The sequence below is a fragment of the Malaclemys terrapin genome, chromosome 3 (assembly GCF_027887155.1).
Source record: "Malaclemys terrapin pileata isolate rMalTer1 chromosome 3, rMalTer1.hap1, whole genome shotgun sequence".
In the NCBI taxonomy this organism is placed as follows: Eukaryota; Metazoa; Chordata; order Testudines; family Emydidae; genus Malaclemys; species Malaclemys terrapin.
In genome coordinates this window covers 83,870,042-83,885,774 of record NC_071507.1, presented here as the reverse complement: position 1 = coordinate 83,885,774, position 15,733 = coordinate 83,870,042, and the positions used below count along the sequence as shown (strand labels likewise).

Sequence of the window (15,733 nt, the reverse complement as noted above, 5' to 3'; positions counted from 1 at the left end):
GTATATAGATATTTCTGCCAAACTATTATCAATATATAATATAATGCGAGGTACATGGAAAACAGCCCAATGTCGCTAATGATTGTGAAGCTGAACGGTGTTAGCAATCATATGGAATCTTTGCCGAATTTACCTAGTTTAGGCAGTTCTATTATGAACCTGGAATTAAGAACCCCTAAATAAAGCTTTATTCTTTGATACTGCTTTTAAACCAAGATGAAATTGAATGTTTAACGTCACTGTTGATGGCTTGACAGAGCAGTCATGATGTTTATTTAATTACAATAACTTACATTCTGTTGTGCTAAATGTTGCAAGCTTTCCTATAGAGCAACTAATTAGTACTCAGAGGGAGAAGGAAGACAAACAAGGTGTACCTTTAAGATGACATTTGTTTTAATCCATTGTAAATATTAACACCTGAAAAGACGTAAACAGCTGGAAGATTTCATGTGTGTAATTCACATCAATGTTGTATGCAACTTCTGTTAGTAACAACACCTGTGTAACTGCATGAATAAAAAGCTGCATTTAGTGTTTATGCCTTAATGGGGGAATCAAATCAGTTTTAGTATAGCTGTTCTTTTCCATTATATTTCACTTAAACCAATTTATTCTCCATGACTGTAATTATGATCAAAACGCATCAATATTCATACACCCTTGTCCAAGAGCTCTAAGAAAGTTGAAATGAAGAACACACCTTGAATTAAAGTGATGTAACTTTAAGCAGAAAAGGTCTTACGTACCAGTCCCACAATTGAATGTTTGAGATAAACCCTTGTGTCCATGTAGAACCTCGCTGTCTTCAGTGGAGCTGGATTCTGCTTCTGTGGGTCTAACTGGCAGACATGGTTTCTGAAAGTTGTATCTCTCTTCAGAAAAGTGACTATTTAAAAAATACCACCTTCTTATTTAGATGTGCTTCCTGTATATTTTGGGTCATTTCTAATTATTTCACTTCCCCCACCCCAACAATAAAATGAAAAAAAAAAAAATGCTGCTAGTTAATTCTGCTAGTGTTACACAACATGTGTGGTTATGTGGGAGCAAGTCAAATTCTGTTTTGGTGTGTGTTTGGTGACCATAATGTCTCCCCATAAATACAGTGCAATAGACCCTTGGGAAAATCTGCAGTAGTGTTACTGCTCTCATTTTGGTAATCACTGCAGTATATTTTTGTATTGATAAAATCTAGTACATCCTACGTTTCCCTTCTGTGCTAGGAGTGATTATTGTGTTGTAAATTATAAATAGCAGTTTTGGAGCAAATCAGCTTTGTGGAGATGGCCTCTCTCCCCTTTTTTTGGTCAACTTTAAAAATGTAGCTGAAGCTATTTCTGCAGTTTTACTACGTACCAGCCTTTTGCAGGGGAAGGAGGCTAACCCCGTCTCCTTTCAAAAAGAACTGTTAGATAGGCAACTAATAATTTTAATACATCAAATAGATGACCAAAATGTTTTGACCTTACTACTAACCAAAGAGAATATAGTTTAGGAAACTGGGAGGGGAAAAAAAGAAATGACTACAATTCTATTTTAAATCAAGTTATTTTCCTTTAAAAGTATTGTTAAAATTAATGATTTACTTCATTTTAAAATCAGTCCACCTTAGTTGCATGGAAAAAAAAATGATGTTGAGTATTTTGAATCCTGTGAATGGGTTCAGAAATACCTATGTAAGAACTTTTAAAGTCACATTTTGAGACTTCTGGTTGTTCAAAAGGTCTCTATCTTGATAATAAAGCTGCATTGTTTTTTAAAAGCTGACTGAATGCTACAGGTAGGCAAAAAACATTGTTTTAGATGGAAGAGAGTTTAATGCAATTACCACAAATAGTACTATCCACCTTTTTTCAAGTCCAGTTAGGATTTTTAAATACTTGAGTTTAGAGATGGTATACAATGAAATCTAGCCTGTCTATGAAGTGATGTAGCTGCTGTTAGTGAATGCTAAAAACATTCTGATTTATCCATGATTCAAACATAAATGTTGATGCATATGATGGCTAAACATCCTTAGTTTTAAAATCTTGTAAAGATCACTCCCTTTTCCTTTGTATTGTCAGTGGTAGTCTGAAGGTCGACTGAATCAGTGCATATTTGTTGTTATGGAGAGAGGGAGGGACTAATTCCGTTGTAATCTATCAAGCATTTTTTGACAGGTCCGATATAGTGCAGGCATCCCAGGAGTTTTCCCAGCAATTTCTCCAATAGGAGTTCTATTGTTATGCCAGGCTTTGTATGTGTGGTGTGTCCTGAAATTAATTTGTATTAATTTTAAATTAAGACTAATTGTCAGTTTAAAAGTTTGATTATTGTATTAAGTTTGCAGAATATTTGGAAAATATATTTGTCTGAATAACAGTCATAGATTAGAAGTTGGGATTTTAGTCCTGTCCTAAATCTCTGCAGAGCCAGAATTAGGGGAATGGATAGAGTTGAGATTAATGCTGTAATTGCAGTAATACTTGCATGATTACCTGTTAGATACTGGGAAGAAAAAATGCTTACTATGACAATTGGGGCTAGGAAATAGTCACCTAGGAGGCAAAAATAAACCAACCAAACAAAAAACAACTCCGCTAGCCAGGGCTGATGCCAAAAGTGTGTTCCCTGAGGGGCGTCCCAGCAGGATTCTGGTTGCAGTGTCCCAAAGGGAAACTCATACATATAAGCTGTGCTTTAAAGGAATAAAATTTTGTCCAAAGTTTGATCTTGTATGTATTAATCTCTAGTTCAGATATCATTTAATGATACCGTTATTGTTTTGTAATTAAAAAGTGATTTTTTTTTTTAAATAGGCCTATTCATTCCCCATTATTTCCATTGGCTCCTTGGAATTATGTGCTCCAGTCTCCTTATTCACTGTCCTGTTCTAGCTATTGAGAAAAGAGAACATCCTTGTCACATCAGTTGCTGGAATGGAGTGCTCTGCTTTCTCATACATGAGCATCCAGAGATACAGACGTGCAGTCATAGAATATCAAGGTTGGAAGGGACCTCAGGAGGTCATCTAGTCCCAACCCCCTGCTCAAAGCAGGACCAATCCCCAAATGGCCCCCTTAAGGATTGAACTCACAACCCTGCACTGCTGAGTATAATCAGTCTGACTGCTGAAGCCTTTCTGTTCCACTTTTTGGGAAGTCCAGGTTCCCTCTACAGCTCAGACCACTGTATCACATTTAGACTCCTTTCAACTCCTGCCTCAGAGTGCAGACATTTATTAGCACCATTCGCTCCCAGAATCTCTTTTTCTGGCTATTTGCCTATATTTTCCTGCTCCAAAGGAGCAAGGGGAATTGGAAGACCATCAAAGACCTTTTTCCCAACAGGGTTTTTCAAGCAGGGAAATATATTGAACATACACAAATTCAGTTAGCTATGAAATATCTCAAAATCATCCATTGACTTGTTAATAGTTTATTTACACTGCATATTTAACACACCTTTATTCCTAGATTTCATACTTGACCTATATTCTCTTGCAGTTTTTTGGGGTAGCATCTCTTTTAATGACTGATATCTACATTGCCATTGGCTGTCCCCAAGAGCACAGCTCACCTTTCTGCTGAAAGTAAGGCCTTGTGTACACTGCCATTTTACAGCAGTGCAACTTTCTCACTCGGGCGTGAAAAAACACTCCCCAGAGCCCTGCAAGTTTCAGCGCTGTAAAGTGGCAGTGTAGACCGTGCACTAGCACTGGGAGCTACTCCCCTCGTGGGGGGTGGGGTGTGTGTGTGTGTGGTTTTTTTTTTTGTACACTGGCTGCCCTAGAGCACGGCTCATCAGAGATGGAAGTGCTGCTAATGTAAACACTCTCTGTCGCCTGAGGAATTAAATGAGTCCACAAACCAGCGCTTTCACCGGTTCCCTAACACCGGTGAAACTTATAGCGCAAAAACTCCGCAAGTGTAGACATAGCCTAAAGCACAAAGACGAGATGCTGTTTTTAAGCAAACACCCATGATAACACAACAAGACACCCCCAAAATTGTTTCTAAACAAAATATTTTTAAAGCCTTTCATGAGGCTTCATTGTGTTTTGAAATCTTTTCTGTTGTAGCATAGCTAGCTTGTATGTGACCTTTTTGTTGACACCTGTACATGCTTTGTCTATATAAAGATACTGATCTTTTAAAAATATTCTCTCCTGTGGCACATAGTATTTATTGCTGTTTTATTTTGCAGTAAAAAAGTCATAACTGAAACTATAAAATATATTGTTTTGAATGTGAGAGGCAGATCTGACTGGCTGTGGAAATATTAATCACAGTCACTTTATTATACAGGAAACAGGAAGAAACTTGGCAGATAAATGTTACCTACGTTTTTCTGTGCTCATTGTAGGGGACATGGGGTATATATTTTTTATTTTTACTTGAAGCAGTAAAATCCAACATTTGTGTTCACATTATCCATGTCTCCATTGTTTTACTAAAATTATGGTGTGAATTTTGAACCTTTTTTGGAAGAGGTTAGTAAAACATTTTGTGCAAATTGCTGTGGTTTTTTTTTTTCTGCTTTGTAAAGGAAGGTTATTAGTACTTGATGTATATCATACTTAATTAGATTTTGGCTTTATTGGGAAAGCAAAACTTATCCATTGTGGGTGTTCGTGGTTTAAAGCAAGCCAGTTTTAACTCTTTAGATCGGGGTCGGCAACCTCTGGCACGCGGCTTGCCAGGGTAAGCACCCTGGCAGGCCAGGGTAGTTTGTTTACCTGCCACGTCATCAGGTTTGGCTGATCAGGGCTCCCACTGGCCAATGGGGGCTGTGGGAAGCGGCACAGGCTGAGAGAGGTGCTGGCCACAGCTTCCCGCCGCCCCCATTGGCCTGGGATGGCAAACCGCGGCCAGTGGGAGCCACGATCGGCCGAACCTGCCAATGCGGCAGGTAAACAAACTGGCCCGGCCCGCCAGGGTGCTAACCCTGCCGAGCTGCGTGCCAGAGGTTGCCAAACCCTGCTTTAGACAGTACAAATAGACTAATCTTCAATACAGTTAATCACAAAGTGAAATTTTTGGGGAAAATCAGTTGCTTTTGTGTTGAAGGCATAACTCAATAACAAAGAGTATCTGTGGAAGAGGCCATAGATTACTTAGTGTACACTTAACAGTATGGTACGTTACTTTGTCCATTGGCACATTTACTTTTTTAAAGTTCTCATATACACATCTGGTACACACTTTTGATACACTATTTTTATTAATTTCTCCATCTAAAGCATTGCTACCGGAGAAGTTTAACTAACTTTGTTGATAGTATACAATACATCAGCTAAATGAATGAATGGATCCAGATAGAGAAACTTTCTCTAATCCTGCTGGAAGAAAATTGAAGTTTGCCAGAATATAGGAGAAGAGATTAAATTTGAACTGGAATGATAAATTTGAATAGGAGAGGACCCCTTAGTGCACAGACTAAAAGGCTGTGCAGCAGTTAAAACACCATGAGAGTCCGTGCTTTTCTCAGGTAAATGGATATGAAAAAATTCCTGCTGATCTAAAAATAAAACAATCTTTTGTGGCAACTATTTTCACTTTATCTTTTCTTCTTCCCTTATTCCAGGCCAGAAGTATATTTCAAGAGGGAACTTATCAAACTAATGTATTTGCATGGACAGGCTGATGGGGGTCCTTCCGTTTTAATCTGTCTCCCTCCTTTATTAGGGGCTGCCATTTTTCTCCTTTTAAATCTACCTTTTTACGCTATAAAAGTGCTTTAATAGCTTCAAAAAAGCTTTCCAGTTTTGCGTTAGATAACATTACCATAATATTCTGTTTACTTGTATAGAATACCTAACTTAGGGTGCATCACAAATATAGAAGTAACGTTTATGTATAAGGCAATTGTAATGCTTTTGACATTAACCACTATGCCTATGTTAATTTCTGTAGTGCATTAGGTGTGCATGGTTCTTTACAGACAGATGAAGGCATGTCACTACCCGAAGAAGCTTAGGGCTTGGCTACACTTGCAAGTTAGAGCACATTAAAACAGCCCCAGGCGCCCTAACTTGCGATCCGTCCACACTGGCAAGGCACTTAGAGCGCCTGAACTCTGCAGCTGGAGCGTTCCTGGTACTCCACCTCCACGAGAAGCATAACGCTTGCTGCGCCTCGGCTGAAATGCCTCGGCATCACTGTGAAAGAGGTGTTGCATTACTGCGCTCTGATCGGCCTCCGGAAATGTCCCATAATCCCCTTAAGTCAAATGGCCACTCTTGTCACTGTTTTGAACTCTGCTGTAGGAATGCGGATGTGCCCTTTCAAAGCTCCGTTTCTGACATCTGGCATGCTTATCTGTTCCAGGACAAAGAAAGCCATTAGTGTGGAATGTTGCTTGCTGTGAGTGTGTGAGAGAGAGAGAGGTTGGGGTAAGGGGGTCTGCTGCTGTCTGAATTTACAAGACCGCATGCTGACATGCTCTCAGCCCCCAAAAAACCCACTCTATTCCCCCCACACACACACTCCTTGTCACACTCTGTCCCACCCCCACTATTCGAAAAGCATGTTGCAGCCACTTGTATGCTGGGATAGCTACCACAATGCACTACTCTTTGTGGCGTTGCAAGAGCTGCTAATGTGGCCACACCAGTGCACTTGAATCTGACAGTGTGGATACACTGCAGCGCTTTCCCTACTGTGCTGTCCGAGGGCTGGTTTAACTCACAGCGCTCTATATCTGCAAGTGTAGCCATGCCCGTAGTCTGTTAATGGGGGTGGGGAAGGGAAGGGAGAGCAAGGGGAAGTGTGCTATAGAAAGAACAATGATCACAGAAAAAATTGGTACTCTCTGGTCACATATACATCTTGTTGGATCAAGTTTGCTCTTTTACAGGCCTAGAGCATAACACATTCTCTGCCACTAACATCTTAGAATAAAAACATAATTTTCATGAGTATTTCAATCATCTGTGATTCAGAGAAAATATCACCAAGGTTATGACTGTTCTGTTTCTACCATGGTGTCAGGTGGATGCTCCTGTCAGTTTATTACATAGGTTTAATGCTGCATTTAGGTTTGTCTTGGTGGTCATCTGCTGTTAACTCTTTGGGAGCTAAAGGTGCAGTCAATAGTTATATTAAATTAATGAATATTCAAGGTGTAAACTGGCTCTTGGCTCAAAACTTTAGACAACAGCCTCCCAGAAATTTTTTGGCAAGGACACCTGGGAACACACTCTGTTACAAAAATCATTAGGATTTTAATATCCATGCAAAACAGACAGGACCTTGGTGTTTGTCTTGTTTAAAAAAGCACACACGTTTGCATAAACTGTGTATTACTCAGCCTACTCTGGAAGGAAGAAGGGCTGAGCTAATTCTTCTGCGTTTAAAACTGATGATTCTTGGGTGTCTATATCGAAGGCATAGCTCATAAAACCATCCCTAACAGTATGGAGTATTTAAAAAATAAACACCTGCATTTCTAGAATATCCCAGGCTTTTCCAACTTTCCTTTCCTCTGCTTAATGAAATGCAGTGTGTTTAGAATACTTCAGGAAAATTTTTAATAAATTATACAGACATAAATCAATGGTGTATGGTTGGAATAATTTTATCCATTCCCAAGGGAAAAAAAACCTTTCAGTCACCAATCAGAATTACATTCACTTCTTATTTCATTACAGGATTTGGAGTTTCATGGGGTAATGAGATTTTATTTTCAAGACAAAGCAGCTGGAAACTTTGCAACAAAATGTATTCGTGTTTCTAGCACTGCCACAACGCAAGATGTAATAGAAACCCTTGCAGAGAAATTCCGACCAGATATGCGAATGTTGTCATCTCCTAAATACTCACTTTATGAAGTGCACGTCAGTGGAGGTTAGTATATGCTGTCTGGGTCTCGTTCCTGGGTGCGTGTGCGTGTGCGTGTGTGTGTGTGTGTTTTGTGTGTTTTAAAGGATACAGAAAGATAAATGTTTCCTACTAATTACCATAACAAATTATTTCGGTTTCTTTGGCACTTAAATATAAAACTGCAAAGGGTTCTCAACTGGTGGTGGTAGTATTTCAAAATATAATGGGGTGTAACATAGATACAATTTGTGTAAATTGTGATGATAGTTTGACCTTTTTGAAAATATTATACTTATCCTTTTGGTGGATGATGTCAGTGGTGTGGGAATACTCATTTCTAAATAAAAGACCTTCATTCAAAAACTACTAAGTTTAATATAAATGCAGTACACAGCACAGCTATAGTTAAAGGAACACAATCTAGTGAAGGGACACTGTCACGTTAAACACATTTCTCTCAGAAAAGGTTTATCTGCTTTTACAAGTAGTATCAAATTTTACAGCAGGGGTAGGCAACCTGCGGCACGCGTGCCAAATGCGGCACGCGAGCTGATATTCAGTGGCACTCACACTGCCCGGATCCTGGCCACTGGTCCGGGGGGCTCTGCATTTTAATTTAATTTTAAATGAAGCTTCTTAAACATTTTAAAAACCTTATTTACTTTACATAAACAATAGTTTAGTTTTATATTCTAGACTTATAGAAAGAGACCTTCTAAAAACATTAAAATGTATTACTGGCATGCAAAACCTTAAATTAGAGTGAATAAGACTCGGCACGCCACTTCTGAAAGGTTGCCGACCCCTGGTTTATAGTAACTGAAATACGGGGGGGGGGGAAATGTTTGTTGGTGCATTTGATAGCATTTGGTGTATCGTCAGTTTTCCTCTTCCAGTTCTATACTGAGATTCTCCTGTTCTCCTTTCAATAGAGAAATAGTGTAGCGTAGTGCTGCTGGTCGTCCTGGGAATTAGCTCTTTCCAGCACACAGAGTGCCCTCTGCTGGCCGGTGGCTCGTCTGCGGTTGGCCCTGTGTCCCTCCTGGACCCTTTACCTTGGGGTTCTGCCCCAGAAGTACCCCCACTCTCTGGGTCTCCCCTCCCAGGGGATCCCCCAGCGCTCTAAACCCACCTTGCCTGAGTGGCTACTGCCAGTCACCATCTAGCCCCTGCTCACTGGGGCAGACTGCAGTCTGTAATGGCCACTCATCATTGGCAAGAGGGTAGGACTTGCTGCCTTTGCCTATCCCCAGGCCGCCCCTCCGCAGCCTCAGTACCTTTTGTAGACCTTCCCCAGCCTGTAGCCTGGAGGGTTTACCAGGCTGGAACTCCCAGCTCCCTTTGCCCTTCCCCAGCACTGCTCCGCTTCAGGTACCTTGCTCCCAGGCAGCTAGCCCTTCCCACTCCAGGGCTAGAGTGAGACTTCGCCTGCCTTCTCCCCAGGAGCCCTTCTTACACTGGCCCAGCTGGGCCCTGATTGGCTGCCTCAAGCCCACCCATGATTGGCTCCCCAGGGCAGCCCTTTCCCAGGGCTGTTTTAACCCCTTCACGGTCGGAGCGGGGTGACTGCCCCGCTACAAATAGCAATAGAGGAAAGAAAAGATTTTTAAATAGGAAAGGATTGATTGATTTTTAAATCAATGGCAATTTAAATCATCAAGTGGAAAGCCTTTTTAAATAATCAGTTTTAATTAACTGTTCCATTTGTACTTCAGTTATTTTCTAAATAAAGGTGTATGCTCATTGGTTGACATAAATATTAAAATATTTTGATTTACAACTAAATAGGGCCTTTACATTAAAAAAAAAAAAAAAAAATTGGCTACTGATGTCAAAAGCTGGTTTAGCACTTCCAACAAACTCTGGTTCCAGATGCTTACTTTGTGATGTCTACCAGTTCAATTGGTTGTCTTTCTTTGACGCCATCAGCAAATACGTACTGCTTGAATGGGTCACTTCCAGCCTTGAAATTTATTATGGTTGGCATGAATGTATGTATGGGTGATTATTAGATGCCCATGTCATAGTAACAGCATCTTCAGCAATTAGGCATTTACCCCGATACTTTGGGTTGAGAATATTGTCAAGAAAATGCAGTGGAGTAAGTGCTTGATCCAGCCACTTCTTTTCTGCATGCAATTAACTTTCTTGTTGGGTATTTCTTCTTGTTGAAATGTGCGACTCACCTAAGCATCGGACACACAAGTAGTGGCCATCAGCGATTGAAATGTAGAAAGAACATCATCAGCAATACAACAGCAATTTTTCTGCAACTTGTCCCAGGCTATGGAAATAGATTTTAGTTTCTTCAAGTGCTGTCCCTGTGGATATTCTACTTCAGGTGTCAGTGCGTCCTGGCGCCATCAAACAGATTTTTGGTAGCAGTGTCTTGTCGGGGTGTGCAGTAGCAGTCTTGTGGTGCCACTAGTGCCTCGTCTAACACATGCATGTCCGACCCTCTTCAGTTCCCTCTCAACCGTCCTTGGCTTGAGACTGAGTTCGTTAGCAGTGTCGCTGAAAACCTTAAAATAAGATTGTTAAGTTAGATATCTTCGTTTTTACCCTTGTTTATTAACAGTTTATTTTACCTAGTATAGTTAGTGTTAGTTAAATCTAGTTAGATTAGCCATTTTAAAAAAAAAAACCCTCATTTTCCCCGTACCCCCAGTTTTCACAACAGGGACGTCTCAAATATGGCTGGCTCTCCAGGCTTTAAAAGATGCACTTTGTGCAAGGATGCAGTGCCAATCTCTGATGGCCACTACTTGTGTGTCCGATGCTTAGGTGAGTCGCACATACCACGGAAGTGCACTCACTGCAAGAATCTTAAAGCTAGAGCAAGGAGAGACAGGGATCTTCTCCTTAAACTCATTTTAATGGAGAAATCCCTCACTCGAATATCAGACCCCAGAAAACCCGCAACAAGGGACTCCCCAGGCACATCCTCCATGGACAGATTAAGTCCAACTCCTCTACAAGACCGAGGAAAAGGGCCACGTCTCCACCAAGCCAAGAGCCATTGAAAAAGAAATGGTCTCTGTCGAGATCGCTGCCTGCGGTGCCAACTTCCTCCAGCGTGAGCACCTTTGATGCATTGGGCACCTGCGGCACCGTCCACTCTGGGACCTCTGCTGGCAGGAGAAAGGAGTCGAGTAGTAGGCATAAAGTGGCCGCCTCCACCATGGAACCGACTACCCCTAAAAAGAGCATGGTACTGCAACTTCTCCACCTGTGATGGCTCCCCCTCTGGCACTGGTCACACTTCCACCTAAGGCAGTGGTGCAGAAGGGTACGGTATCGAATACAATGGCATCGATCTCCCTTATGCACAGATCAGATATGGAAGTGTCCTCTGCTCCCAGATCTCCACTGCTTTGCACCGCCTGCTCGCCGGTACTGATGGTGCCAGACCAGCCAGAATCCCCCAATGCTTCACCTTTTTCCAGTGATGAGGACGAAGACATGGAGGAGGCAGTTTTCTCATCTGGACATTGCTCCCCATCAGGCATGGAACCTCATTATAGATCCAGGGAACAGAGAACCAGGGACATGCCCCCATGGCTCACTAACTCTGGATGTGTCCTCCTATGCCATTCCCCATTCAATGGCCACAATGGAGACCCAGGGGCAGTCTATAGGTCTCAGTTCTACAGACCTCCCACTTGTCACAGGAAACCTATATGTTTTGCAATGACATCAATACCCAAGTCCTCTGAGGCAACAGAGGAGGTGGGGGAAGACAGGGATGGGACCATGGAACATGAAACATCCCCTCATCATAACTCTTCCTCCCCTGATGAGGCAGTAATGTCTCTGCCCCCCACTACTCCAGATGACTTCAGACACTTTCAGGAATTATTCAGGGGGGTGGCACAGAGCCAAAATATTTTTCTTGAGGCAGAACCAGACACACAACACCAACGCCTCAAGATCGTGCACACTTCTTCCATGATAAAAATAGCATTGCCCATAAATGATGCTTAATGGAACCTGCAGGAATGGTGTGGCAAACATCTGCCACTATCTCTCCAACCAATGAGCGTTTGGACAGGTAATACTGTGTGTCAAATAAAGGTGTGGACTCCTCTTCTCATACCCACAACCTAACTACTTAGTGGTAGAGGTGGTCAACCAATGAGGCAAACAACGTCAATTCAGGTCCATGCCCCAAGAGAAGGATTGGAAGAGATTAAACCTCTTGGGGTGAAAAGCTTACTCTTCAGCAACTCTTCAATTACACAGCATTACTCACTAATACAACCATGACAATTATGCCAAAATGAACAATTTCATCCAGAAAATTCCGGAGGGGAAAAAAGACCAATTCCAAGCCATCATCAATGAGGGCCAACGTATTGCTAGAACAGTGCACCACGCATCCCTTGATGTGGCAGACACAGCAGCATGCACAACGGCGACAGCCATTGTCATGCACAGAGCATTCTGGTTACACTCATCGGGTATCCCAAGGGAACTTCAGAACAAAGTATAGGACTCCCGTTCAACAGGGACAAGGTCTTCTCCACTAAGACGGATCAGGTCCTCCATTCCATGCAGGACTGTAGAGCAACACTGAGGACCCTCGGGATCTACATTGCCCTACCCAATCTCAGGCTATGATGTCCCAAACACTACCAAACAAGAGGCAATTTTGAAAAATTGTTTGAGGGTCTGCCTGACCTCACCCACCACCAGCGCCAATAAGCTGAGTATCACAAACCTTTGGTTATCGGCCACAACTGTTATATCATACATGGGCTTCTATCACCACAAGCCACTAGGTTTTAGAAATCATTCAAATAGATTATACCATCCCCCTTACCTCCATCCCACCTACCCACTCCCCTTCTCACAAGCACCCTTTGAGATAAGAAGTACATTGCCTTCTACAATAAGGGGCCAGGGAACAGGTTCCAACAGAACTCAGAGGAAAGGGATTTTATTCCCATTATTTCCTTACTCAGAAGGAAAATGGAGGTTGGAGGCCCATTTTAGATCTCAGAAAACTCAACAAATTTGTCTGTACCCACAGATTCAGAATGGTCACACTGAACTCGATCATTCCTGCACTGGAAGAGAGGGACTGGTTCTCAGCCCTTTACCTACAGGATGCATATTTTCACATTACCATCCATATCGCTTACAGACAATTCCTACGATTTACAGTGGGACAGGATCACTTCCAATACAGAGTATTGCCATTTAGACTATCGATGGCTCCATGAGTTTTTACCAACCTTAGCGGAGGTAGTGGTGCATTTGCGCAAACAGGGAATATTGATCTTACTATACCTGGATGACTGCCTGCTAAAAGGCCCTACCCAGACAGAAATGTTGCACATCACTCGACAAGCTATATTTCTTTTTCACTCCTTAGGACTACAAATCAATGAGCAAAAATCTACCCTAACTCCAGAACAACAACTGGACTTCATAGGCGCACACCTGAACTCAGTGGAGGCCAAAGCATCATTGCTGATGTCCGATTCACAGCAATGACCTCCTTCGTATCAGTGATTTCAGACAGCCTACGACTCTTGGGACATATGGTAGCCACCACTATAGTTGTAAAACACGTAAGACTACACATGCACTGCCTAAAAGGATGGTTGAGCTTGGTGTATCTATACCATGAAAGCACAGTTTAAACAAAAGACTCCCACCAACCCCAGAGGTGCTGTAATCACTACAAAAGTGGACAAATCCAATAAATGTTTGCTCGGGTATCTCATTTCAACAGGCTCCACCATCCATATAAATCACAACAGATGCCTCACTGATCAGATGGGGTGCTCACCTGGACATGTATACAATCCAAGGCAAGTGGTCCCCCACGGAAACACATTTCCACATCAACCTGCTCGAATTACGCGTGATCCACAATGCATGCCTACATTTCCTCCCTATTATAAGAGGCAAACAATAAGGGTCCTGACGGACAACATTGCATGTCTGTTCTATATAAATTGACCGAGTGCACAGAGGCCTTCTTCCTGTGCACAAAGGCCTTAAAACTATGAAATTGGTCCATAACACACATCACTATTACAGCAGCATACCTCACAGGTTGACAGAACATGATGGTGGACACATTAAGCAGACAGTTTTCCCAAGAGCATGAATGGGAACTGAACAATGAAATAACACAACACGTATTCCACATGTGAGATCCCCACACATAGACCTGTTCACAACATTAGTAAACAAGAAAAAGTAAAAGTTTTGCTCACAAGCAGGACTAGGATCATGATCCCTAGGGGACGCTTTTCTTATCAGGTGGAACACTCCTCTCCTATATGCATTCCCACAGATACCATTAATCTCCAGAGTAAAACACAAAATACAGACTGACCAGGCCAACATAATACTCATAGTCCCGACATGGCCCAGACAGGTAAGGGAACCATGTCTAACATGCATGGCGATCTATACACCGTTCACTCTCCCTCCCCTGCGGAATTTTCTTTCTCAGGATGACGGTCAAGTCCTCCATCCGGACCCGGAGAAACTTCACCTGAAGGTATGGTTCCTGCATGGCTCCACCAAGACGAACTAACCTGCTCAGAACAAGTAAAACAGGTGTTAATAAACAGCAGGAAATCCAACACGCATACCCTACTTGCCTCCAAAAATGGAAAAGATTCTTCCTATGGTGCCAGAAACAAACAAATATCTGCAAGCCAGGCACCACTGCAACTAATTCTGGAATATTTATTATCCTTAAAAAACTCAGGGCTTGCTACAAGCTCACTTAGAGTTCAACTCGCTGCCATCATGGATTTCCATCAACACGGCAGATGGTACTTCGTTATTTGCTCACCCAATTACTAAGTGATTTCTCACTGGAATACAGAACATGTACACAGAAATCCAAGAACCCATGCCAGCATGGGACTTAAATCTGGTGCTCAGAAGTCTAACCAGAGCACTATTTGAACTCTTTGCCACATTCTCATTACTTCGCTTATCTATGAAAGTGGCATTCCTCATCGCCATTACATCTGCGTGCAGAGTCAGTGAGGTAGGGGTTCTCATGGCTCACTCCCTGTACACAATTTTCTTCAAGGATAACTTAGAACACATCCTGAGTTTATGCCTCAAATATTGTCTTTGTTGCATCTCAACCAACTGATTCACTTACCTACATTTCATCCAGAACCACACACTAACACTCAAGAGGCGGTCCCACACACATTAGATGTTCGCTATGTCTTATCCTTTTATCTGGACATAATAAAGCCCTTCCAAAAATCACCTAGACTTTGTGTCAACAACAGAATGATGAAAGCTCTGCCATATCTATGCAAAGATTATCTAAATGGATATCCAGCTGTATCCATATGTGCTATTCTCTACACAACACTGAAGCCCCTCTGGGCACCAGAACCCACTTGACAAGAGTGTTAGCTACCTCCTTAGCTGCTACCAAAAATCTCCGATTGACGGTGCTGGGACGCACCGACACCTGAAGTGGAGCACCCACAGAGGGACATATCTCAAAGAACCTCAGTTACTTCAGAAGGAGAGTAACCCTCTCATGTTCAGCATTGAAGTTGATTGCTTTGCGTGTGATAGTTCCATCTGTTTTTGTCACAATTTTCTTCACAAATTGTAATCAGAATAGGTCAGTTTTAATAAATAGCTCAACACAGTCAACCACCGAATTCCAGCATACATCTTGGGGAGAATTAGATTGGATCTTCTTGCTCTCTTCAGCGAAGCCTGGAGCAAAGTGGTTGTTACAGAAGCATTACAATTTCAGCAACGTTTTCTTTTATCCCTTGAGCTGTATTTAAGTCTTTGGTGAAAAGATGCATCAAGTGAGCATGGCATCCATCTGTTTTAAGTTTCAGGGTCCCTTCATTATCTTCTTCTAGATTCTCCTCATCTTTGCTACATTTGCAGCATTGCCTGACAAAGCTTAT

General features: G+C 42.0%; 1 protein-coding gene across 16 annotated transcripts in view; it reads left to right on the top strand.

Annotated features, from left to right (window-relative positions):
* The window catches only part of AFDN (afadin, adherens junction formation factor), a 220,145-nt gene that overhangs the window by 58,743 nt on the left and 145,669 nt on the right, over positions 1–15,733 (top strand). For all 16 annotated transcript variants that reach the window (XM_054021691.1, XM_054021692.1, XM_054021690.1 and 13 more), the window contains exon 2: positions 7,637–7,832. In XM_054021691.1, coding sequence (XP_053877666.1) covers positions 7,637–7,832 — 196 coding nt within the window. The remainder of the gene's footprint in view (positions 1–7,636; positions 7,833–15,733) is intronic.